This window comes from Capra hircus, chromosome 5, assembly GCF_001704415.2.
Source record: "Capra hircus breed San Clemente chromosome 5, ASM170441v1, whole genome shotgun sequence".
NCBI classification, from domain to species: domain Eukaryota; kingdom Metazoa; phylum Chordata; class Mammalia; order Artiodactyla; family Bovidae; genus Capra; species Capra hircus.
The window spans coordinates 112,587,963-112,611,990 of NC_030812.1; the positions used below are offsets into that span (position 1 = coordinate 112,587,963).

The following is a 24,028-nucleotide window of genomic DNA, read 5'->3' on the forward strand; positions in this document are numbered from 1 at the left end:
GATGATTTGCTCTTTTACTTAAAATTTAAAAAAAAAAAAAACATTATTTGTCTGCCCTGGATCTTTAGTTGCAGCGTGTGGGATTTAAGTTCCTGGGGCAGGGATTAAAGCCAGGCCTCCTGCGCTGGGAGCGCGCAGTCTTAGCCACTGGGCCACCAGGGAAGCCCCCTCCTCTCCCCACTTGCACGACGACGCCGTGAGACTGTCATTGCCCCTCGTAGCCCTGAACTAGCTCTCAACCACCACCCGTGAGGGCTCCTTCCTGGCAGAAGCGACCGCTGGGGAAAGACCTGGAGGAGAGACGAGCCTGGAAGCCCTGGGGCCTGCAAGGGGCTGACGGGGAGGAGACCTGTGGGGTCTGTGGGCCACTCTGCATCCAGGACTCAGAGGAGCAGAAAGCAGCTGTGGAGGCTGGGGGCTGGGCGGACAGGAGCCCCTCTGCGTGTGGTGGCTGCACAGGAGGGATCCCGGGCTGCAGCATCCCCCTGAAACTGGAGACAGCGGGGCCTCAGGGTGGGAGGCCATGTTGGGGGGAACACCCGGGAAGAAGCCTCTGCAGGCCCACAGGCTCTTTGCATGCGGAAGGTGGGGGCCACGGGGTGGCCTGAGTCACTGGGCAGGGGCCTGGCAGGTGCCGCTCTCCCCAAGGCCCCAGTGGTCCTTGGAGGACCAGGAGGGGGTAAGATGGGGAGGCCAGGGAGGAGGCTGCCTGCACGTGTGGGGTCTTGGGGGGATCTGTTTGAGGGAAAGGGATCCTGGATATTTCACAGGAACCTCCAGAGCTGGACTCGAATGCCCGGCAGTGATGACCGGGTGCCTGAGCCCCACGCACAGCCGCTGTCTCCAGCTGGGGGGACTCTGAAGCCTGGGGACCCCTCCTCCAGCTGCCCCCTCACGCAGAGGGGCTCCTGTCCTCCAAGTCCACACTTTCCACAGCTCCTTTCTGCTCCTCTGAGTCCTGGACTCAGGGCCCCTTGCAGGCCCTAGCTCTGTCTCTCTTCCAGGCCTTTCCAGGCCACCCGCACCTGCCCGGGGTACAGCCCCTAGGGAGGCCAGCGCCCACGCCCGAGGTGTGTGGTGAGACATGGGCACAGCTCACCAGCAGGTAGGACAATCAGAGGCTGTGAGAGAGGCGCTGGGGGCTCAGGGGACCAAGGTCAAGTCTGGGGCATGCGGCAGGGCGGGATGGGGTAGGAGAGGGTGACCAGGTGCAGGGAGGGGGCACCAGAGCCTCAGGGTGAAGCTGGGACACTCAGCAGGCAGAAGGGCTCCAGGACCCCACACCTCGGTTCCTGGAGAGGGACCAAGACCTGACGCCCCAGTTCCTGGAGAGGGACCTGCTCAGAGGGACCCTGGTGTCTCCTTCTGTCTGTCCATCCATCTGTCTGTGCCAGGCCCACAGCTGGCGTTCCCGTCACTGCGCTCTTGTTTTCATGAGACAAAGGACCTGGCAAGCAGATGATAAGAACTACAAATAGAGGAAAACGGGCCTGGGATGGAGGGGACGGGAGAAAGCACAGGTGCCTTTGTAAATGGATCACGTGACTCAGTGCAAACAAGGGTGTCTGAGCTGCACCACCAGGAGAGCAGGGTGGTTTTCGGGTCTGGGAGGGAGGTCAGTGACCCTACATCCTGAGCACAGAAGCACCTGTGGGATGACAGGAGAAGACACTGAAGCAGGAGCTGGGTGGGGCCTCGGGCAGGACCCTGGGGAAAAGCAAAAGAAGCGCAGGACTGGGGCACAGAAGCGCCTGGCGGTGGGCTGCAAGTTCTATTTTTATTTTAAAAAAACACATTTATTTGGTTGCAACCAGTCTTGGCTGTGGCACATAGGATCTTCAGTCTGCGGTGGCACACGGGATCTAGTTCCTTGACCAGGGATCCAACCCGGGTCCCCTGCATTGGGACTGCAGTCTTAGCCATCGGACCACCAGGGAAGTCCCTGCAATTTTTAGAAGGGAGGTCAGGGTCATTGAGAAGGGAAGCGACCTGAGGGGGGTGAGCGGGAGGTGGGAGTGAGGGGCTCCCTGGCCAGCACCCAGGAGGCCCACCCAGGTCAGAGAAGTATCCTGCAGAGTGGAGGTCCAGGCAGAGGCACTGACAGATGGAAAGGGCCAGCAAGGAGACCCCAGGATCCCGAGGTGCTGCCCCAGGATTTCGGGGGAGGGTCATATTTGCACTAGGTGTTCAGGCTGAGCATCCAGAGGTGAGAAGGACACAGGCGTCCTAGACCCTCAAACTGCCCGTTTGCAAGTTGTGGGGGGCAGGTTTCAGCCCAAGTCCTGGCATCCATCTAAGGCCTTCAGGTTGGCTCTGCTCGGCCCCCAGCATCACCCAGCACCCCCCGCCCCCTAGCCCCGTGGTCTTATTGTCTATATCCATTTACCTATATTCCCAATAGCTCTCGAGGTGATCAAAAAGCACTGCATTTTCAAAGAGAACTTGTTCTGGTAAAACACTCCCCACTTCCCCTCCCCACACTCCCTCCTTTGCTTTCCCAGTTTCACAGAAATACCTGGTCCTCACCGGCTTTGCTCTCAGGAGCAAAAGCATAATAAACACTTTTTCCAAAGCCCCACTGCTTAATCCTTCAGACCGGTCTTGGCCAGTTTCCTCCAGGTCCCTGGGTCGTCATAGCACCATTTTTTTTTAATCAATAGATCCCAAATGTGATTTGTTAGAACAATTATTAACTCACATCTTTACTATTTGAAGCACTCATGCAAACTGATTCCAAAACAAAACACCAAGTCTCAAGCGTAAGTGGACCAGGAACACAAATTAAAGTCTGTCTCTCACGCACACACACACAGACGCACACACCCACAGATACACACACATACTGGGGTGAGGTGGGGTGAGGTGGGGTGGGGTGGGGTGAGCCCACCAGATGGGGCTCCTCCAGCCTGGCCCTGCAGTCCCAGGCCCTTCCACGTGCAGAGATTCAGTGACAGGGAGAAGCACGGCCAGAGTCGAGGGAGGCCCTTCTTCTAAGTCTCATTCGCCTCCTCTGTAAAATGGGACCATAACCTGCTTGGAGGGTCTTCTGGAGGTGGTTTGAGCCCTGGCCCTGGCCTGGAGAGGGTTCCCCCAGTGTGGGAGCATCTCATGAACTGTTACGGACTGAACTGTGTCTCCCTAGAGTTTAACACGACTGCATTTGGACGTGGGGCCTTTAAGGAGGCAATTAAGCTTAAAGGGGCCCAGATCCCATAGAGACAGCAGAGTGGGGGTGGGGGCAGCCATCTACAAGCCCACCCACGATGCCACCTTGATCCTGCACGTCTCGCTTTCAGGAGCGTGAGAAAGTACACTCTGTTGTTTCAGCCGCCCTGGCTGTGGCACTGGGTTAGGGCGGCGCCTTGGGCTTGAAAGCGCCACTCTGCCCACCCTCGCTTTCAACAACGGCTCCTGCCTTGCTCCTGCACTCTGGGCAACACCCCAGTGCGGGGAAGGCACACCTTGGGCCCCAGTCAAGTCAAGAAAGTCAAGAAAGTGAAAGCCGCTCAGGCGTGTCCGACTCTTTGCCACCCCATGGACTGTAGCCCACCAGGCTCCCCTGTCTATGGAAATCTTCAGGCCAGACTACTGGAGTGGGTAGTCATTCCCTTCTCCAGGGGATCTTCCCAACCCAGGGATCGAACCCAGGTCTCCCACATTGCAGGCAGATTCTATACCATCTGAGCCACCAGGGAAGCCCCAGACCCACACAGAAAAACAGATCCATCTGGAATTACATCCTAATCAAATGCACACTAATGCTATACCACGAGCCCTAACTCTAGACTCATCACAAAACTTTTGTAAAGAAAAAAGTAGGGAACGCAATCTGCTGCAACTGTTTATTATATTCAGAAGTCTACAAATTTGAGCTTTTAAGAAAAATTCACAAAATACTCAGTTGAAACCACATATCTGGTTCATCAAATTTCGAATATATTTTACTGTGCTGAACAATATATTCTAATGCTGTCTAAAACACAGCCAAATTATTTTTCATTCATTTGTACACATTCTGTCATTTTTTGAAAACCAAGATTAAGATAAAAAATATTAAGAAAACTATCCAATTACAACTACTGTTTCCCCATAAACTGAAATATTTTCTGTGGGTGTATCTTCTCACCTTATTCATTTTTTACTTCTGTACACCATATCGATTTATAAATGCACTTAGGGAGTTCTCATCTTCTATTTCTCATATATTCAAACAGTGACACCTTGTCAAAAGATTAATTTGCTTGGCAATGCAGAAGCTTGGGCTGTTAAAAGCACTCACTGAAAATTATTTTTTAAATTGATAGATCATATAAAACAAACAATTTCCAAGGGACAGATGTCTTTAGACATTATTTTGAAATTACCTTAAGATGTGGAAGTATCGATGAATTAATCTATCAAATTAGACACAAGCTATTTTCGGTCTTTTATTTTTATTCTTTGTTCCCTTTTTAATGAAGTATGTGTTTTAAGTTTTGTTTCTCCAGGCCCTTCTCATATCAGCTGATTCGGGCAGCCTTTAGCCATGAGTCTCACTGCTCTGAGACACCCTCCCCTCCCCCAGTGAAGAGAGGCCGAGGAGCCCTTGACTCGGACCTCCGGCTGTTAGAACCAAAAAGAGTCCAAGGAAATAAAGCAGGGGTGTGCATGGATATGCCAGACGGAAGTCACACAAAACCGAAATTACAATGAAGCTTCTACAACATCAAAAATGAGAATTTCTAAAAAGAAATATTAAAGATCAGACATGAATACATATATATACCACGAGAAAAACTAGCAAAACAATCTGCGCAAAGCCAGCTGGTCTTCACTGCAGCCCGCGATGTGGTCACTGGTTCACGAAAAGAGGAATGTCTCCAGGAAACACTCACCGAAAACATCAGTGTTAAGAACCGTAGCGATCCTGCAGAGAGAACCAACACGGGAGTTCACCAGGGTCAGCATCGGTTCCGCTTTCTCAGCATCAGCGAAACAGATGCCTCAGTGACGGGAGCCCGCAGCCGAGGAAGCGGGAACCGGAGCCCCTGGGCGGCGGGAGGGGCCGTGAGGGGCGCGGTGAGCCCTCCGGGAGGCAGGTATGCCGGGGGACAGAGGAACACACGTGGAGTCCGAACCCTGAAATTCTGGGTCAGCTGAGTGGTCTCACCAGGAGCAGCTTAACCTCTGTGCCTCTGTTTCTCCATCTACAAAATGGGGATGATCACCTACAAAGAGGGAGGTCACCTCTGTGGAAGGACTGACGTGGGCTCGGCTGACCTAAGGGACATGAAAGAGCTCTGGGAATTCTAACGAAAGCTTGGGCCGACAACAGCCGCTGGAGGAAGCCTCCACAGCGGGGGTGCCTCCCCAACCTGGAAGACCTCCACTTAGAGGCATCAGAGTTCACGTCTATCAGGTCCTGCCCTCTGTGGCTGCGTTTCCCATTCATAAGCATCCTAAAATAACTTCATGTAAGCAGGAAGGTTCACGGAATAGCCTTCAGATAATCAGAGCCGGCCTTAAAGTGTTATACACAAGTGTGTTCCACCCTCGCCTCACACAATCTAAATACTCAACTTGGGGAATAGTTAAATAAATTACACACATTTTTGCTCAACAGAATGTACTGAATAGCTTCCAAAGAATTTTGAATTACATGGAAATGCTCATAACAAAACATCAGGAAGAAAAAGAGGATATAAAATCACACATACAATATAATCCTTCAACATTTTTAAACAGGTGTGCACAGAAATCTAGAATTAGAATAAACCAAAATATTAATGAACGTTTTCCTTGGGAGGTGGGGTTATGGGCCATTTTTAACTTTGTTCTTAATATTTTTGTTTTTTAACATAAGAGAAAAGTAGTAATGATCATGACAATTCCTGTAACAATTCCTCTGGAGTCATAAACTAGAAAATTTAAACAAATATGAAATTATAAGTTCTGGTTTTCATGATGTCCTGGGTTACACTGTAGCAAACACATAAATCGAGAATATAAAATCTAATTCTCTGGCAATTAAAGAGTGGTCCAAATCTCATTTTCAAAACTATGAACCCACCATCAAACTCAGTTACTGTCGTCCCCATCTCACTGACCTGAATGGAAGTCATGACTCCGTTAGCAAAGACGGAGAGCTTTCCGGCAACCGACCTCACTCCCTGCTTGAACTGGGCCATGTCGGGAGCTGTGGGCAGCACACTGGTGAGGTTGTAGCTTCCTGCACACAGAGCAGATGCTGGCTTGTCACTCGTCACTCCACCGTAGCAACGGCGCAGCCAGCGTCCAGGGATGGAGAGCTTGGGGGATGCGCCCCCCCCTCCAGTGCCCATGGGCAGCAGCTGTGGTTAAGGGGCAGGACCCGGGGGTGGGTTTCAGTGCCAGCCCCACCATGAACCAGCTGCAAGACCCCACAGTGAGACAGGATGTGGCATTAGGTATCAGGACCATCGGGGCTCAAATACTGGCACTGACACTTCCAAGCTGTATGTCTTTGGAGAGATTTCTTACCCTCTCTGGGCCCCCGTTTCCTCCAGGCAGTTAACACAAGACCTGACAGGCAAGAACTCAGTACGTGGCAGACGGGCGGACATCAGTAGGTTTTTCGGGCTCAGCATCAGTTCCCCCTTCTGGTGAAAGCCCTCCTCCCTTCTTTGGGAGGTCTCTCCCCTGATCCCCGCCCCCTCCCCCCGAAACCATGTGTGGACACATGACCCAGACCTTGCCAATCAGAGGGATTCCCATCTACTCAAGGGAGGGGACCGTCTGCTTGCTCTGGGGTTACTGGTGGGACAGAGAGCTGCTCTGTCTGTGGCCAGGGCTGCCCCCCTCCCACCCACCCCTCAAGGAGCAGGAGGAAGCCTGTCTCAGAGCAACAAAAGGAGGCTCATCCGGGGAGGCGGCCAGATGGGCAAGGCTCCTGATGGCCAGCTCCCAGGCAGAGGCTGACCCTCGCCTCCACCGAGGCCCGGGCCAGCTGGGTATCTCTGCTGCCTAGGTTCTGGTTCGTCCCAGCACAGACACGCACGCGTGGCATGCGTCCGAGTCATCAGCCATCAGGGGTCTCCGAGCCAACAGGTAGGCTTTGGTGGCATGCTCTTGCCACTCAGTTGTGATCGGGCGCTGGAGGGGCTCAGAGATTGAGTGACCCCAAACCTGGGGTCCCCCAGGGAGCCAGCCCAGCTGCCCTTAGCTCCACATGAGACCCATCTACACCCGCCTGCCCCTTAAGCAGTAGAAGCCAGGTCTCTTGCCAGGAACAAAACAGAAGACACATGTTTACCTTCCAGCACAGGGGCCACCGGGAGAGACCCTGTGTTTCCCACAGCACTGTTCCCACACTGACCACTGGGGGAGGGGCCCAGGGGCAGCCACCTCCCCCTCTCTGCCTCCAGGTGATTTTTAAAAACTTGGTAGCCCTTTGCTGATGTCTTCCCATGTGGCTCAGCTGGTAAAGAATCTGCCTGCAATGCGGGAGACCTGGGTACGACCCCTGGGTTGGGAAGATCCCCTGGAGAAGGGAAAGGCTAGCCACTCCAGCATTCTGGCCTGGAGAATTCCAGGGACTGTATAGTCCGTGGGGTCGCAAAGAGCCGGACACGACTGAGCAACTTGCGCTCACTTCACTCGCCGATGACAGGGCAGCAGCCTAGCCCAGGGGCGGGCCTTGGGTTCCGCCCAGCGCGGTAGGGCTGCCAGCCTGTGGGATGAGTCTTAGGAGAAACAAAGAGCTCGTGCGAGACCTGGAGCGCAAAGGGCCCGAGTCATAGCTGCTCCGTGACGCCCAGAGGTCAGCGGAGGTGACCTCGGCACCAGCGCCTCCACTTACAAGTTTTCAACTCAGCAGCGTTTAGAGGGGAGGGCAAGGCCGAGGTGGGCCGTTTAAGCTGGAACCAGAGCCCCTTGGGTGCACGGACTTCCCTTCGCTCAGGCTAGTGCAACTCCAGTTTGTGCAGCTGAACTGGCCGGTGACCCCACCACACAGCTGTGACGTGTGACATACACGTTCAGCAAGTCACCAAGCAAAACCACCTGACCGCTGACTGAGGTCCATACTTTGGAGGCTGGCAAACCCCAAGAGGCCAGGTTCCTGGGCTCAGCGAGCGAGAGCCAGGACAGGGGAGGGTGGCTGAGGGGCCTCAAGATCCGGGGAAACAACAAACATGCCAAGGGTCCCCCCGTGACGCCGGGCAAGTGCGCACAGAGCCCGGACACAGGCGTCCGCAGTGCCCTGGCAGTCCCACGGGGGCCCTGTTCAGACTCAGATGATCGCAATCATTTCCGGAAAGAAATGCCCTAGAGGGCCAAGCTGGGTTTGCAGTTTCTTTTGTTCCAGCGCTGCTCTCACAAAGCAACCTCTGCTCTGTCATTGGTGCACTGAGTGGCGACCTCCGAGGCAGTGCCCGGGGATGGCAGGCCCCGGCTGACCCTGCTCTAGAGTGATCGCGGTGGCTGGTTATGCGTGTTCCCCGCCCAGTCCCTCCAAGATCCTGGAAGGGACTGGCGCCCCTGCAAATGCCAGGGTTAAGCCACACCCCCAGGAAGTATTTTTGCTTCACCAGGAGGCATTTCCAATCTGGAACTGTCTTCCCCTGAACTCCGAAGAGATTATAAAGGTGACTGTGATCCACCCCGTGTGCCGATACTTCACAGATGGGGAAACAGTCTAAGATAAGGAACACAGAACACGCTCTTCAAACCAGCTTTTGCTCTTTGTTGAAATGCACTCTAAATAAAGGGGTAAATATTTAATGAGAGTTGTTCAATGCATTCCCATTTAGAGCAGTTATTAAAGGCATCTGATGAGAGATGCAGAGAGGAGAGGGGAGTCATGGTCTGAACCATCTGGGGGGTCTGGAATGGAGAGGGGAGTAAGCCCTTGGCAGTTGGGGAGGGGCTGGGGTCCCTGGGCAGCCTTGCATAACCAGGGCACCCCCATGGTGACTGCGAGTCCTCAGGACGAGAGTTGTCTTGGACCCACAAGGGCCATGAAAATTAATAGACCTTTGTTCTCTGAAAGGGGACAGGAAGGTAAACATAGGCTGGCCGCAGCCTGCCTTCAACAACTGGAAAAGGCTGCTCATTTGATCTCTGAAGGCTTTTTTTTCTTAACAAACAATGTTTCAGAGTGAGACTTCCAGTAACTCCAATTACAAAAACACATACAGCTGGGGGTGCTTTTCAAACCTGATAGGTTCTCTGGCTGCCCTGCCTCTGTGCCAGGGCACCCACGAGGAGGCAGGCCTGACCCGCAGGCCTGCCGAGCACCCCTCTGCGGGGGGGTGGCAGGTGGGGCGGTCACACAAGGAAGTTGCCCGGAAGAGAGGCCGGGACGCGGGAAGTTCACAGATGAGAACACAGCTTCTCCTGCTGGAGGCCAGAGGGCGGTCCTGCTCTGCCTGTCTCCGGGTCGGTGCTTGGGGGGTGGACTTGGGGGACAGCTAGAACCCTCTCTCTCCCCTCTCGCCACAGCACAGCAGCCTGGCAGTGCCCACTGCACCCCAAGGGCCACGGTGGCTCTTGAGACACCCCCCCCAAACCCCATCACAGAAGGCCTGAGGCACTGGGGTCTCCCCCTTGGCCTTCTCTGCTGAGGCTGTTTTTCTCTGGGCTTCTCTGTGGCTGCAGGGCTGCCCGTGTGGGTCCCTACCTGACCTCTCCCAGCTCCTTCAGGGCTGGAAACGAGGGTGCAGGCAGTGCTGGGCCCCGAAGGCCTCGGAGAGCCCCCTCCCCTGGGCGTTCCTGCTGACGAATGGGCTCCTGAAAGGACCTCAGAGGACCCTGCTCCTGGAAGGTTGGCTGTGACTCAAGAGGGACACTGGCCCTTTCCCTGCCCCCAAGGCCTGACTGAGCGGGACTAGAGCAGGCCTTGGAGTCAGAGGCCCAAGCAGAGGCAAGTGGTTCTCAATGTCCGTGTCGGGCCTGTGTGCTGAGGCTCACTACCTGGGGCACCCAGACATCTCCTCATCCGGGTCTGGACTCTCCTCTCCACCTCCCTGGTTCCAAAGCCCCATCTGTCTCCAGGGAAGGCAGAGGCTGGTGGAGTCACCTGTTCCATCTGCCCTGCCTACTCCTGGGGCCTGGGAGGGGCCCCTGGGGGCCTGCCATGTCCAGATCCCAGGGGGATCCCATTGAGATCTGTCCCAGTGCCCAGGGGGCACTTGATAGAAAGTGCCCCATTTATGCCCCAGTACATGCTTGTGAGGTGAGTATTACCCACCCACTTTACAGAGGAGGAGACTGAGGCCAAAGGCAACCTGATACTCCAGGATTCACAGTTAGGGAGTGGGTCACGTCACACAAGAGCCCAGGGCTGTCCCCTCCAAGGCTGTAACACCATACAAATTAGATCTCATGTTCACACTATGCTAGGAAACCCACCCATCCCCCCACACCCCCTGCTGCAATGACAACACTTCAGGAAGACAACTTCCTGAAACTGCAGGTAACTTTGGGGAGGTTGCTTAAATGTCATGACCTGATTTCTTCACATGCAAAGCCTGGAACAATAACTTCCGCTCTGCCTGACTTACAGGGGCCATGTGCGTGTGTGTGCTCGTCCCTCAGTCGCGTCTGACTCCCTGCGACTCCCGCAGCCTGCCAGGCTCCTCTGTCCATGAGATTTCCCGGGCGAGAATACTGGAGTGGATTGGACCCACTCCAGGGGATTTTCCTGACCCAGGGATCGAACCCATGACATCTCTTGCATCTCCTACATTGGCAGGCAGGTTCTCAACTGCGCCCCCTGGGAAGCCCCGGCAGCGTCGAACACCGGCTGCCAACAGTCTTGGAAAGGTGAGAAGTCCTGCGCAGAGCAGACGGAGGGGCGGTGGGGACTAGCCTCGTCGCCCACCCGCCTGCCCGGCCTGTTACCTGCCGTCTGCTTCCTCTGCTCATCGAACAGGTCAGCTGAGCTGATGGAAGAACTTGCCGAAAGCCTCTCCAGCCGAGCCCTGGCTTCGTACTGCAGGAGAGCAGCAAGAAAAGGAAAATCAGGCTCCAAAATCATGAGCAATTCTGCAGAAAGGATCACTGAGGAGTTATCACGGCGCTCGGGTTCCGCAGTCACAAGCAGACAGATCAGCGCCCAAAGGTCAAGTCAGTGGGGGGAGCCCAGAGGGAGGGTGGCAGTGATGGCTCTGTCGCGGTGCAGCCGCCACCCAGCTGCCAGGAAAGGCCGCTCCACGAGCCCCTCTCGAAGGCCTTCTGTTACTTGCTAACTGGACTTGAGTGCTGTCCACTTTAAGACAAGGCCGTGTCTAGGGGGTGGAGAACCACCAGGTGGCAGGTCTAAATACTCTCAGAACGCTGGTGGAATTTCTACTGCTACAACATAAACTCAGCACACCTCAGGAAATAATTCTCTGCATTGTGCAAGAAGCCTAGTGATAACCCGCATCGCTAAGAATTTCGTGTAAGCACACGACTACTTCACAAGGAGAAGGGACCTTTCAGGTTCCCCATTTCCATTTGAGTCTTACTGTTTAGCCAGACTCCACTGAGATAAGCTCATTAACATCTCTGAGAAAAGAGGCAACAATCTCTCTTCTGAAAATAAATATACCTGCCTTCAAGAAACAGCTATGTACTTCATTTAGCTATGGTTAAGAAAATTACTAAGGAAATTACAGGTGTATCAAAGATTCCTGAAATTTATTCAAAAGATATTGAATGGATGGCTATTCAAAACACTGGGAAAGGGATAAGAGGAAGATGTAACACAGGCCCAGCTTTCTATCACTCTTCCAGCTGGAGCAGCCAAGCGGGACCACTGGGCAGAAAGACGTGGGCTCGAGTCCTGCCCTGGGGACAGGGGAACTTTGCAGCCTGAGTCCATCTCACTTAGTACTCGGCACCTCCTCCCACTCCTTCCATGTCCCTGGCTTGCTTTCTGCTCTGTGGGGACCACACAGAACCACTCTGGACACTTACATCAGCTTTGGCTTGCCTTCCAAAGTACATATCTGAGGAAATGGCTTTGACGTTGCCAAACTTCTTCTGGGCCTCATCTGTATTTTCAGCTGGCTCATAGTCTGGCTTGCGGCGAGTGGTAGGTCTACAGTTAGAAACAGCCAAGGCAGGAATGACATCAGCAAGGTGGTGGAGCAGGGGTTTTTCACATTATCCCCCAGAGAACACTGGTGTGTGTGTGCGCGCGCGCGCGTGTGTGTGTGTGTGCGTGTGTGTGTATAATTTGGTTGATTTTTGTTTTTATTTATTTGGCTGCACCAGGTCTTAGCTGCAGCATGTGAACACTGGTGCGTGTGTGTGTGTGTGTGTGTGTGTGTGTGTGTGTGTGTAATTTGGTTGATTTTTGTTTTTATTTATTTGGCTGCACCAGGTCTTAGCTGCAGCATGCGAGATCTAGTTCCCCAACCGGGATTAAACCCACACCCTCAGCAATGAAAGCGAAGACTCCTAACCACTGGATCACCAGGGAATTCCTGAGAATACCGGTTCTGACAATCACCCACAGATGAGCATGCCTTTGTGGGAGTCCAGGAGTCCAGCAGAGAGGCTCCAACACACTGTTGGAGCAAAAAGAATCCAAGACTGGGTGCACTGAAGAGGTAAGAGGAAGAGCTTCACTCTGCTCACGCTATTCCTCCTCCCAGGCAGCGCTGCTCGGGGCCAAGCAAGGTCCACTCGGCCTGCCATCTCTCCCAGAGGGAAAGGCATGAGGTGGGTGGCAGGGTGCCTGGTTTCCAAGGATGCCTAGGGCTTCCTCATCCACCCGGAACACTGAGGGGATCTACCTGGCTGAGGCGCTGGGAGGGGCTGCCAGGGCTGAGAACTCATCAAAGGCATGCGGATTCTACTAACCACTTCCTGGGCTCCATGGGCAGGCCTGCTCACAAAGCACTGCGTGCACTTTGCCTGTGGAGCCCTCAGTGGGCCACGGGGCCGCCAGGGCTGACCCATGAGCCCTCCCTCCTGCACGCGCCCTGGTAGGTGCGAGCCTGTGCAGACAGCCGGAGAGCACGTGCAGAGGGCCAGCCTGACTCTGGGCTGGCAGAAGAGTGCACTGACTTCAGCTTCCCGGGGCGCCATCCTAGGGGAAGCAAGCAGGAGGCTCTCATCCCTGTGTGTGGGACGGAGAGAAGACAGGCCATCTTAAGACTTCAACCCCCAAAAGGGGTAAGCAGGGAGGAGAGAGTGCATCCATAGAAAAGGCCTGAGAACACCCTAGCGTCTCCAGCACGGCTGACAGTTGATGGCATTTCTCATCGAAAGCTGAGCAGGAAAGACTAGAGGAGGTGATTCCTCCTTCAAATGCAAAGACAGCAACACGACTCCAAAGTGAAAGTGAAGTCACTCAGTCATGTCTGACTCTTTGTGACCCTGTGGACTGTAACCTACCAAGCTCCTCTGTCCATGGGATTCTCCAGGCAAGAATACTGGAGTGGGTTGCCATTTCCTTCTCCAGGGGATCTTCCCGACCTAGGGATGGAACCCGGGTTTCCCACATTGGAGTCAGACGCTTTAACCTCTGAGCCACCAGGGAAGCCCGAGGAACATGAAACGTGATACCACAAGAGGAAACAGTAATTTTCTAGTAACTGACCCCATATAACTGCCTGACAAAGAATTCAAAATAATTTCTTTAAGGAAGCTGATCAACCTTCTAGCTTCAAGCACAAGCTGGAATCAAGACTGCTGGAGGGAAAAAATAAAAAACCTCAGATATGCAGATGACACCACCCTTAGGGCAGAAGGTGAAGAGGAACTAAAGAGCCTCTTGATGAAAGTGAAAGAGGAGAGTGAAAAAGCTGGCTTAAACTCAACATTCAAAAAATGAAGGTCATGGCATCCAGTCCCATTACTTCATGGCAAATAGATGGGAAACAATGGAAACAGTGACAGACTTTATTTTCTTGGGCTATAAAATCACTGCGGATGGTGACTGCAGTCATGAAATTAAAAGACACTTGCTTCTTGGAAGAAAAGCTAAGACCAACCTAGACAGCCTATTAAAAAGCAGAGACCTTACTTTACTAACAAAGGTCCACATAGTCAAAGGCTATGGTTTTTCCAGCACTCACATGTGGATGTGAGAATTAAAGCTGTGCGCTGAAGAACTGATGCTTTTGAACTGTTGAGTTGGAGTGTCCCTTGGACTGAAAGGAGATGAAACCAGTCAATCCTAAAAGAAATCATCCTTTGAATGTTCACTGGAAGGACTGATGCTGAAGCTGAAGCTCCAATACTTTGGCCACCTGATGCGAAGAACTGACTCATTGGAAAAGACCCTGATGCTAGGAAAGATTGAAGGCAGGAGGAGAAGGGGATGACAGAGGATGAGATGATTGGATGGCATCACCAGCTCAATGGACATGAGTTTGAGCAAGCTCCAGGAGATGGTGATGGACAGGGAGGCCTGACGTGCTGCAGACCCCCATGGGGTCACAAAGAGTCAGACACAACTGAGTGACTCAGCAACAACAACTATATATATATCTATATATCTGAATTACTTTGGTGTACACCAGAAACTAACACCACATCATAAATCAACTGTGCTTCAATTAAAAATAAAAGAAGGAAAGAATATCTTGAAACAAATGAAAATGGAAACGCTTACGGCATACAGCAAAAGCAATACTAAGAGGGAAGTTTAATGCCAACAGGGATGTGAAAAGGTGGTCAACATCTCTAATCATCAGGGAAAGGCAAATCAAAACCTCACACCTGTTAGAATGGCCACTGTCAAGAAGATACGAGATAAGCGTTGGTAAAGATTGGAGAACATGGAGACTTGGTACACCGATGGTGGGAAAGGAAATTAGCACAGCCATGTGGAAAACAGCACAGAAGTTCATCAGAAAGTTAAAAACAGAACTGCCATCTGCTCCCACTTCTGGGTATAAATCTGAAGGAAACAAAGTTGGTAGCGTGAAGAGATCTCTGCAGCCCATGTTCACGGCCAAGGTTTCCACAGCAGTCAAGTTGTGGAAACAATCTGCGTATCTGTCAGTGGGTGAATGGATAGGGAAAACATGATCCCACATACACAATGGGATAACATTCTGCTATGAAACAGAAGGAAATCCTGCCACTTATGACAATAGGGATGAACCTGGGGGACATCACACGAAGTCAGACAGAGAAAGACAGATGCTGCATGTCCTCACTTGTGGGTAGAATCTAAAAATTTTTTTTAAAGGTTGAATTCAAAGAAACAGAAACTAGAACAGTGGTTTCCAAGGAGGTGGGGGAAATGGGTAGATGCCGGTCAGAGGGTACAAACTCTTCATCATTTGTAATAAGAAGAGTAAGTTCTGGGGACCCAACATCCAGCAGAGCGACTAGTTAATAACCTGAAGTGCGCTCAGCACAAAGAACAATAACAGCCAAAGCAGGTTAAGCTAATTGGAGGTGATGTATTTCTCATTTATCATGTAAGCACATAACATTTTACTTTTAAAAAAGGCAACAGCAGTAATTCTGTAAAGGGATTTTAGGCCACTTTAAAAAGCCTGTAAATTCTATTTAGGAAAAAAAAAAAGACTAAATATCCAAACCACACAACATTGGAAGGAATTCTGCTACTTAATATAGGCCTGTAATTTGACTTCAGTTCCCCGGATCAATCAGTAAACACTGAAAACGCTGTGACGCACGTAAAGCACTGTTCCACGCTACCCAGGATACAAGCGAGCAGGGCGGCGGTATATCCCAGTCACTGAGGACAATTCCAGGTCACGCTTACTGTCGCAACGTGCTGGGACTGTCCCCCCACACTCCCAGCAGTTCCCTGGTTTGGACGACACGTCATTCAGCCCTTCATTCATGATCACCAGAAGCTGGAGACAGTTCTTTGACAGGTAAACAGATAAACAGACTCAACGATAAAGAGGGATGAACACAGCAAAACACAAGTCTCAACCGCACTGCTGCTGCTGCTGCTAAGTCGCTTCAGTCGTGTCCGAGCTACGGAACGTTCAAGAAGTCTGTCTAACAAAGCCAGTTACTGCTCGACTCCAGGATACGAGCTTCTGGGAAAGGCAAAGCTGTAAGTTCAGGAGACAGACCAGGATACAAAGAATATTCTTGAAATAGTACAACACATTCATTTACTAGGGTTAGAGACTGTCCCTGGAGACGCGCGTGGAGTCACAGTTTACAGTCCCACCCCTCTGGGGTCCGTACCTGTCCGTATAGCCTGTGTTTTTCAGAATTGGGTCAGTGTCTTTGATGGTCTCTTTCTTCCAATAGGAATCTGAACTGTCATCCCAGCTAGAGAAAGAACTGCTCCTTAACTCCATGGGCTCGTCAAAGAACCTGTATGGGAGAGAGCAGAAAAGAGGCTTTGGAGGACCTTACTGATGTCCACTCACATCAGGTACATGGGCACTGCACTTCCCAGACCCCCCTGAAGCTGGGGGCGGCCGTGTGCAACAGGATCGGACACGAGGCGAATCACTCCCAAGGCCTTTCGGGTACTCAGTCCTCTCTTCCCTCCCGAGTGGAAGGGGTTGTGTTTTCCAGGCGCTGTAGCTTCAGGCAGGTGACACCACCATCCACCTGGACAATCAAGGTGCCACCAGAAGGATAGATAATCTATATCCTTAGCTGCCTTTAGTGAACAAAGAAATAAACCATCCCTGCGCTAAGCCCTTAAGATCTGGGGGGAGTATTTATCACTGTGGCATAACCTAGCCTATCCCAACAGCACAGGACACCCTTGAGGGTTACCCAGCTATAGGCTGGTCATGAATGACGCTTCAGGAGGGCTTCCCTGATGGTTCAGGCGGTAAAGAATCTGCCTGCAATGCAGGAGACCCAGGTTCAATCCCTGGGTGGAGAAGATCCCCTGGAGAAGGAAACAGTGACCCACTCGAGTATTCTTGCCTGGAAAACCCCATGGAAAGAGGAGCCTGGCGGGCTATAGTCCATGGGGTTGCAAAGAGTTGGACATGACTTAGCAACTAAACCACCATCAATGCTTCAGGACCTGGAGAACTGACACCATTCTAGGAGTCCCTTGTTGGTAACCCTGCCATGTTAGCCCTAGATAAGACAGCACTCCTAACAGAAACCACCAGTTAGTGTAAGTGATGCTAACTGGCCTCATTCTGGAGTCAGGTGCAGAGCTATGATTGTTGATCACTGGACCATCCCACAGATGCTCTTTCAGACTGGAGCTGGAAGTGGACTTGGTAAGCATCTCAGGGGGGACGCTGGCCTGCTGGGTCAGTTTACACTTTGGTTAGCTGACCATCATTGAGCAAGGAGTGGCTCAGAGAGCAAAACTCAACGGCAGATTCAGGTCCTATGTCGGGGGAGAAAGACCTGTGACGGGGAGCAGCAGGCTTTGCCTGGGACAGGACAGAAATAGACCGGTGAGGTGAGTGTGCCAGAGATGTACTCAGAAGTGACTGGGCCATCTCCGAATTCACGACAGCTTAGGATGGAAAAAAAACCCAGCCGGACCCGCACTCCTCTTAAAGGTGGTTCCAGGAGTTCAGAAGCGAGACTCAGATTCTAATGCTTAGGTCTCAGGAAAGGAAGGAGGATGGAGGAGGATGCAGAGACTTTAGAGATGTTGCCAAGATGTTTCCGGAGGGTAAGAACAGAAGCACGCAGGAGACAGGCGAGGGCCAAACTCCGAGGGCGTAAGGAGTCATCCAGAGATGAGCTAAGATGGGGGGGTAGCGGTGGAATAAAATGGAATGGACTCTTTTTTCCTTGCAGGAAACAAACAAACAAACAAATAACAACAACAAAAGGAGGGTGGGTAAATCTGCTGTTTGAAGCAGATGGTATGGCCTTATATGAGTGATTGCAAAAAAAGCAGAATTTCCAAACGTGGTTTCCGCGTTCTCTGGCAAGGAGGTCATTAACAACAAATCTTGTTACACCAGCCTTCTCCCTCCAGGAAGGAAAACCTGCTGTGTTCAAAGCGTATCTGGATTTCAGCTAGAAGCTGAGCAGGCTCTGCTCGGAGGAACAGGAACAACCAACCCCTCCTCACCTGGAAAAGTGAAATCACTCAGTCGTGTCTGACTCTTTGTGACCCCCGGGGCTGTAGCCTACCAGGCTCCTCCCTCCATGGCATTCTCCAGGCAAGAGTACTGGAGTGGGTTGCCATTTCCTTCTCCAGGGGATCTTCCCGACCCAGGGATCGAACCCGAGCCTCCCGCATTCCAGGCAGACGCTTTAACCTCTGAGCCACTAGGGAAGCCCTCCAAACGTTCGAGGACATATTTGTGAGGGTCCCAGTGAAAGAATGAAGACTGATCCAATCAGGAATTTAAAACTACTTAATAAGCATCTTTAGGGATGGTGGCTCAGAGGGTAAAGCATCTGCCTGCAATGCTGGAGACCTGGGTTCGATCCCTGGGTGGGGAAGATCCCCTGGAGAAGGAAATGGCAACCCACTCCAGTATTCTCCACCCCATGGATGGAGAAGCTTGGCAGGCTATAGTCCATGGGGTTGCAAAGAGTAGAACGCAACTGAGCAAGTTCACTTTCAATAAGCATCTATGAGGGGCCAGGCTCTGGCTGAGGGAGGAGACACGCTCAGCCCCCGCCCGGATGCGACTGGCCGATCTGGGCTCAGAAACCCGATCTGAGCTCAGAAACCCAGGGAGACAAAGTGGATGCCCAAGGCAGTGTTTCTCGGGGAACGGCCCTCGGACTGAAGGACGAGGAATGCCGGGGGGCTGCATAGTCCCCCAGAGGCTCTGGGCTTGGGGTTGGGGGTGAGGACTGAATGGCGGTGGGTAGAACTTCCAGGCCCTTCACGAGTCTTAGGTACTGGGACTCGGGGTTAGTGTCACTCTAAGGAAATATTCTTCAACCATGTAAGCCCAAGTGCTTATCCTGGAATATACGGGCATCAGACTTTTTTTTTTTTTTTAATGGCTGGATAATACAAGAATCAGAAGGAGAGAGAAAGCCATTCTGCTAGCTCCCTGCTGACCAGCCACTAGACCACGTTCCACTGTGTTCACCAAGCTAGGGAGGGGATGGGGGCAGGGGGGTGGTGGGGGCTCTTCCCACGGTTCACCAGTGAGGCTCTCTGAGCTCTGACCCAGTGCACAGTGAGGGAAGCAGGTAGCAACTTGCTGGGGGAGGACAGGGTGGCAGAACCCACTGATGGCTGTGAAGCACCTGTCCTTCCTCAGAAACACAAGTACCCCTGGATTCCCAAGGCCTTAGTGACTTTTTTTACGGGATCTCAGTTCCCCAGCCAAGGACTGAACCCAGGGCCATGGCAGTGAAAGCACTGAGTCCCAACCACTAGATTGTCAGGGAATTACTTCTATTGAATTTTTTTAATGTTTTGACTTCTAGATCCCAATTCTTAATGCTTTTCACTTATGTTTTCTCCCTCTCACTCTGGTTTCACTCAATCTAAAAACATTCCTTACATAGGATTCCCCCGGGGCACTAGCGGTAAAGAACCTGCAGATGCAGGAGACATTGGTTGTATCCTTACTCAATTTAGGATTTACAGCTGTAGACAGCTGCCTCTTCCACTGAAGGCCACGCTGGCTTTGTAAGGCTGAACAAATTGTTCTAGTTTCATTATTTTGTACTCAGTATATAATTACATTGTTTATATCCTGGAAATAATGGAACTAAAAAAAAAAAAAGAGCCCAAAGATACGGCTGGTCTCATTTTTAATAGAAACAGCACTCTTTCATAATTCAATAGTATTCAAGTTCTAATGGGCTAATGAATAATTTGGAAGCAGTGAGAGCTCCTCATGGAAACGCCCGCTTTCCCAGAGGCCATGTTTACCCGACTTCATCTGCCAAAGTAAAGCTTGTTCTACCCGCAGTGATCACGACCAAGGAGGACCAGCACTGACGTTCCCATCAGACAAGCTGCAGGTGAAGACAAACAGCACGCCGAGGTCTCTGGCGGGAATCCAGCCAGTGTGGTCAATATAAAAACACCATCTGCTCCCCGGTTCCAAACCATAAATAATTGTTCCGTAGAAACGGAGGCCTTTCCGGCTGACTCTTAGGACTAAGCTTTCACAGAGAGAGGCCGACGGGACTCCTGAAGCTCCTGGCGGACGGAGCCCCCCAGGAAGGAGCCGGGCAGTGGCCTGGGGTGGGCGAGGCTCCCCAACAGCTTCCCAGGGCGCATCCTCAGTCGCAGCCGCCTCTCCTTCCAACTCCGCACCACTGGTGGAGCTGGAAACCCTATGCTCTCTGCAGGAGCTGTAATGAGCAGTGAAAGAATCAAACAGGCTTTTGTGGAGAAGCCAGGTGGGTGAGCGTAGACCCTGCACCACCAGGAGTTTCTCCGACACAGACATACTCTCTCATCTAAAGTGACATGACGTAGGCCGCCTTCAAATCAAGTTAGAGGTTTAATTCTATCTTGTAGAAAATGTATTTAAGTATTTTAAAAGGCATGATTTGGGGGGCTTCCCTGGCAGTCCAGTGGCTAAGACTCCACACTCCCAATGCAGGGGGCCTGGGTTCGATCCCTGCTCCGGGAACTAGATCCCGCATGCCACACCTATTAATAAAAGATCCTGCAGGCTGCAACTAAGACCTGGCACTGCCAAATTAATTAACTATTTTAAAAAGGCATGATTTGGGAGTTACCGCCAATTAACCTGAAATACAGGTTGCTCAAGGGAAAAGTGAAAGTGAAAGTCACTCAGTCGTGTCCGACTCTTTGTGACCCCACGGACTATGCAGTCCATGGAACTCTCTAGGTCAGGATGCTGGAGTGGGTAGCCTTTCCCTTCTCCAGGGGATCTTCCCAACCCAGGGATCGAACCCAGGTCTCCCACACTGCAGGCAGATTCTTTACCAGCTGAGCCACAAGGGAAGCCCAAGAATATTGGAGTGGGTAGCCTATCCCTTTTCCAGCTGGTCTTCCAGACCCAGGAATTGAACCGGGGTCTCCTGCACTGCAGGCGGTTCTTTACCAACTGAACTATCCGGGAAGCCTGAGAGGCAAACATAAAACCACCCTGTCTCTGAGAGCACTGACGGGGAACACCTCTAAACTACTTTTTTTCTGGTAAAAATCTGGATGTGAAGCAATCTGCAGTGATGTTAGGTGAATGATTTAAAGACAGTTCTCAGTATTACAAGTCCTTACCTGTGAACTTTGACAGGAAAATACAGAATTTCAGAATTAGAGCCTAATTAGTTATCATACATTTCTATCTGTTACGCATATGGAACTGCTTCTGGTGGTGGCGGTTTACTCACTAAGTCATGTCCAACTCTTGTGACCCCATGGACTGTAGCCCGCCAGTCTCCTTTGTCCATGGGGTTCTCCAAGCAAGAATACAGGAGTGGGTTGCCACTTCCTTTTCCAGGGGATCTTCCGGACCCAGGAATTGAGCCCAGGTCTCCTGCATTGCAGACAGATGCTTTACCGACTGAGCTCTATGAAGGAAGCCCCTGTGTAATTGCCAGTCGACAGTGATGCCCTCTGAGATGTGAGTGAGGGTGCCTCCTCTAAGGACTGCCCACACTGACGGGCACACGGTCGACCTTCCCAAACCCCACACCTGAAGGTGGCCGTCCACATGGTTAACTTAAGTATACAACAATAGTGATTAAGCATTCAGACTGAGTCACGTGACTTTTGAACTGAGTTTCTATATAGAAACAACAGCTAAACATGACATAAATAGTAGCTAGGCCGCAATGCCCCGTGTGCATTCATTCATTAAACCCTCACGCTGCCTGAGAGGCTGACACTGCTGGTGTCCCGACCTTACAGATACGAGGCGGCGGCACAGTCATTAAGCGGCAGGGCCAGGACTCAAGTCCAGGCCGCCCGGCATCCCAGCCGGTGCCCACTTCCTGACACCCCAGGTTTACTTGGTGGCTGCTCAGCAGGCCTCCCCCTCTCCGGTGCTGATCAGGTTCTTGGAAGAACCGCACAGAGTGAGTCAATTCAAGTTAAACTTGTTCTCCGTCTCTGCGGGTGGCTTGAACCTGAACCACGACCTGTCCTTGTTGGAGGGTGAGGGCTTGAAGGATGGGGCCTAGGCTTTACCCCGGGAACCCCTCAGATGGCAACAGTGCTTTCCATTCATACATAAACACACACAAATAGCATTCATTTAAAATTTTATACCCTGCCAATGGGCGACTCCAGAAGCCGGTGGTATGAAAACAAAAGAATCTGCTAAAGGCCCAGCTGGGAAATATGCCAACTGTTGGAATAAGACTAAACGACAACAGATATCTTTGGGGTTTTCCGTATTTTGTGTATTTCTCCAATTTCACATTTTAGAGAAATACAACTTTCCCACCTCTGATTTTAATTCCTGGCTGCTGCTTTTATTTTCAAACATTTCAATATTAGCAAATATCATCCACTAAAGAAGGGGACCCCAATTTTTTCCCAAAGGACATCCTTGATTCCAGCCGAAGCTTTTAAAAACAACAAAGTAAACTTATTTGTATTTGTTCCTAATGTAAAAAAAAAAAACCAGAAACTCGTAAGTCTGTATCGAGCTTTTCAAAACAATACTTTCAGGATGATTTTTAACAGGTTACCTGGAGCTGGATGTAAAGTATGAGTCATCACTGTCATCACCATACTTTTTTCTTGGTTTTGCTGTGATTGGCGTTTCCTGTTCAATGGTCTGCATGTCTGAAGTCACTGAATGTGAAATACCACTTGAGAAAATAGAGAATAAGATGGAAAAAGAGTAATATTAGTTCATGAAGATACGTGTGTTCACCAAAGAATGCCTTTAATTTATACTCTCAACAAAAATGTACTTTATTTGGGGGGTTACAAACATGAACAATAGAAAAATATTTTTGTGGTACAAGCACTAGAAAATACCGGACCTTAGTGGGGACTGTAACTAATTATAGAAAATACAGTCACATATGAAAGTTATGTTTATGGCATCCATTTAATGACAATCAGACCTATTTCATTTTATCTAATAATCAAATTTGGAATTTTTTGCACTGTAGTAAACACGGTTGTCTCTTGGTATCTGAGGGGGACTGGTTCCATTACCCCAGCCAACAAAAACAATCCTCAGGGACACATAATTTTTCAAGGCAGAGGTCTGATGTGTCCTCCTTTGCTTGGCAAAGTAAGGAAGCTATCCTTCTCTACTTCACCCCCCCAAAAATCCTTACTATTCCTTTGTATTTTAAATCATTTCTAGTTACTAATAACACCAAATTCAATGTAAGTGCTACATCTGTTGTCTAGTTGCTAAGTCGTGTCTCTTTGCTGATCCCATGGAAATGCTATATAAATTATTGTAAATACAATGTAAAAACGATGTAAATTGTTGTCCTTAAGTATGGTGTGCACAGAAAAAATTTGTTTTGCTTCCTGGAACTTTCTGGAATTCTCCCTATCCTGATATATTCAAATCCCAGATTGGCTGAGTCTGCAAAGGCAGAACCCCTAGATAGAGGGCGCTGAGGGCTGATTGTATTAGAGCACAGCACATGAAGGAAGCGAACAAGGAGAAGACGTTTCTGAAGTGGAAATTAACAAGGAGAGTCCACGTGTGATCAGCAAACTAGCTTAAATTAGGAAATCCAAGAAAGCAGAGTCTTACCTTCTGCTATTTCCGAATCCCATGCCAAGTCTCTCTGATTCTGCCTTTTTCTTGCCACTCATATTCAGCTTTTCATCTTTCTTCATCTGAATTTCAAGATCTTTATAGGCTAATCGTAGTGATGACACACTGCCAGAAAAACCGAATGCTCCTTAACTTAGCACTGATTCTGTGCTCTTAAGTTAAAATACCGAGAACGCTAAACATGTCACACGCTTTTAGCTTGCTGCGGCTTTCCATGATTCATGATTATAAAGGCAAGCTGGTGTTTTTTGGGAAAAGATCTCTTTTGAGTAGATGCTCAAGAAAAGGTGCATGCTGCTACTGCTGCTGCTAAGTCACTTCAGTCGTGTCTGACTCTTTGCAACCCCACGGACAGCAGCCCACCAGGCTCCTCTGTCCCTGGGATTCTCTAGGCAAGAATACTGGAGTGGGTTGCCACTTCCTTTTCCAATGCATGCAGGCATGCTGAGTCGCTTCAGTCATGTCTGACTCTGTGTAACCCCATG

At 50.9% G+C, this 24,028-nt stretch overlaps 1 protein-coding gene across 2 annotated transcripts in view; it reads right to left on the reverse strand.

The window, feature by feature from the left end:
• ARFGAP3 (ADP ribosylation factor GTPase activating protein 3) overlaps positions 3,829–24,028 on the reverse strand; it is a 51,145-nt gene continuing 30,945 nt past the window's right edge. For both annotated transcript variants that reach the window (XM_018048864.1, XM_018048863.1), the window contains 7 exons: positions 23,520–23,648; positions 22,483–22,605; positions 16,138–16,269; positions 11,920–12,043; positions 10,861–10,951; positions 6,087–6,208; positions 3,829–4,906 (listed from right to left, as the gene is read on the reverse strand). In XM_018048864.1, coding sequence (XP_017904353.1) covers positions 4,889–4,906; positions 6,087–6,208; positions 10,861–10,951; positions 11,920–12,043; positions 16,138–16,269; positions 22,483–22,605; positions 23,520–23,648 — 739 coding nt within the window. In that variant the 3' untranslated portion in view covers positions 3,829–4,888. The remainder of the gene's footprint in view (positions 4,907–6,086; positions 6,209–10,860; positions 10,952–11,919; positions 12,044–16,137; positions 16,270–22,482; positions 22,606–23,519; positions 23,649–24,028) is intronic.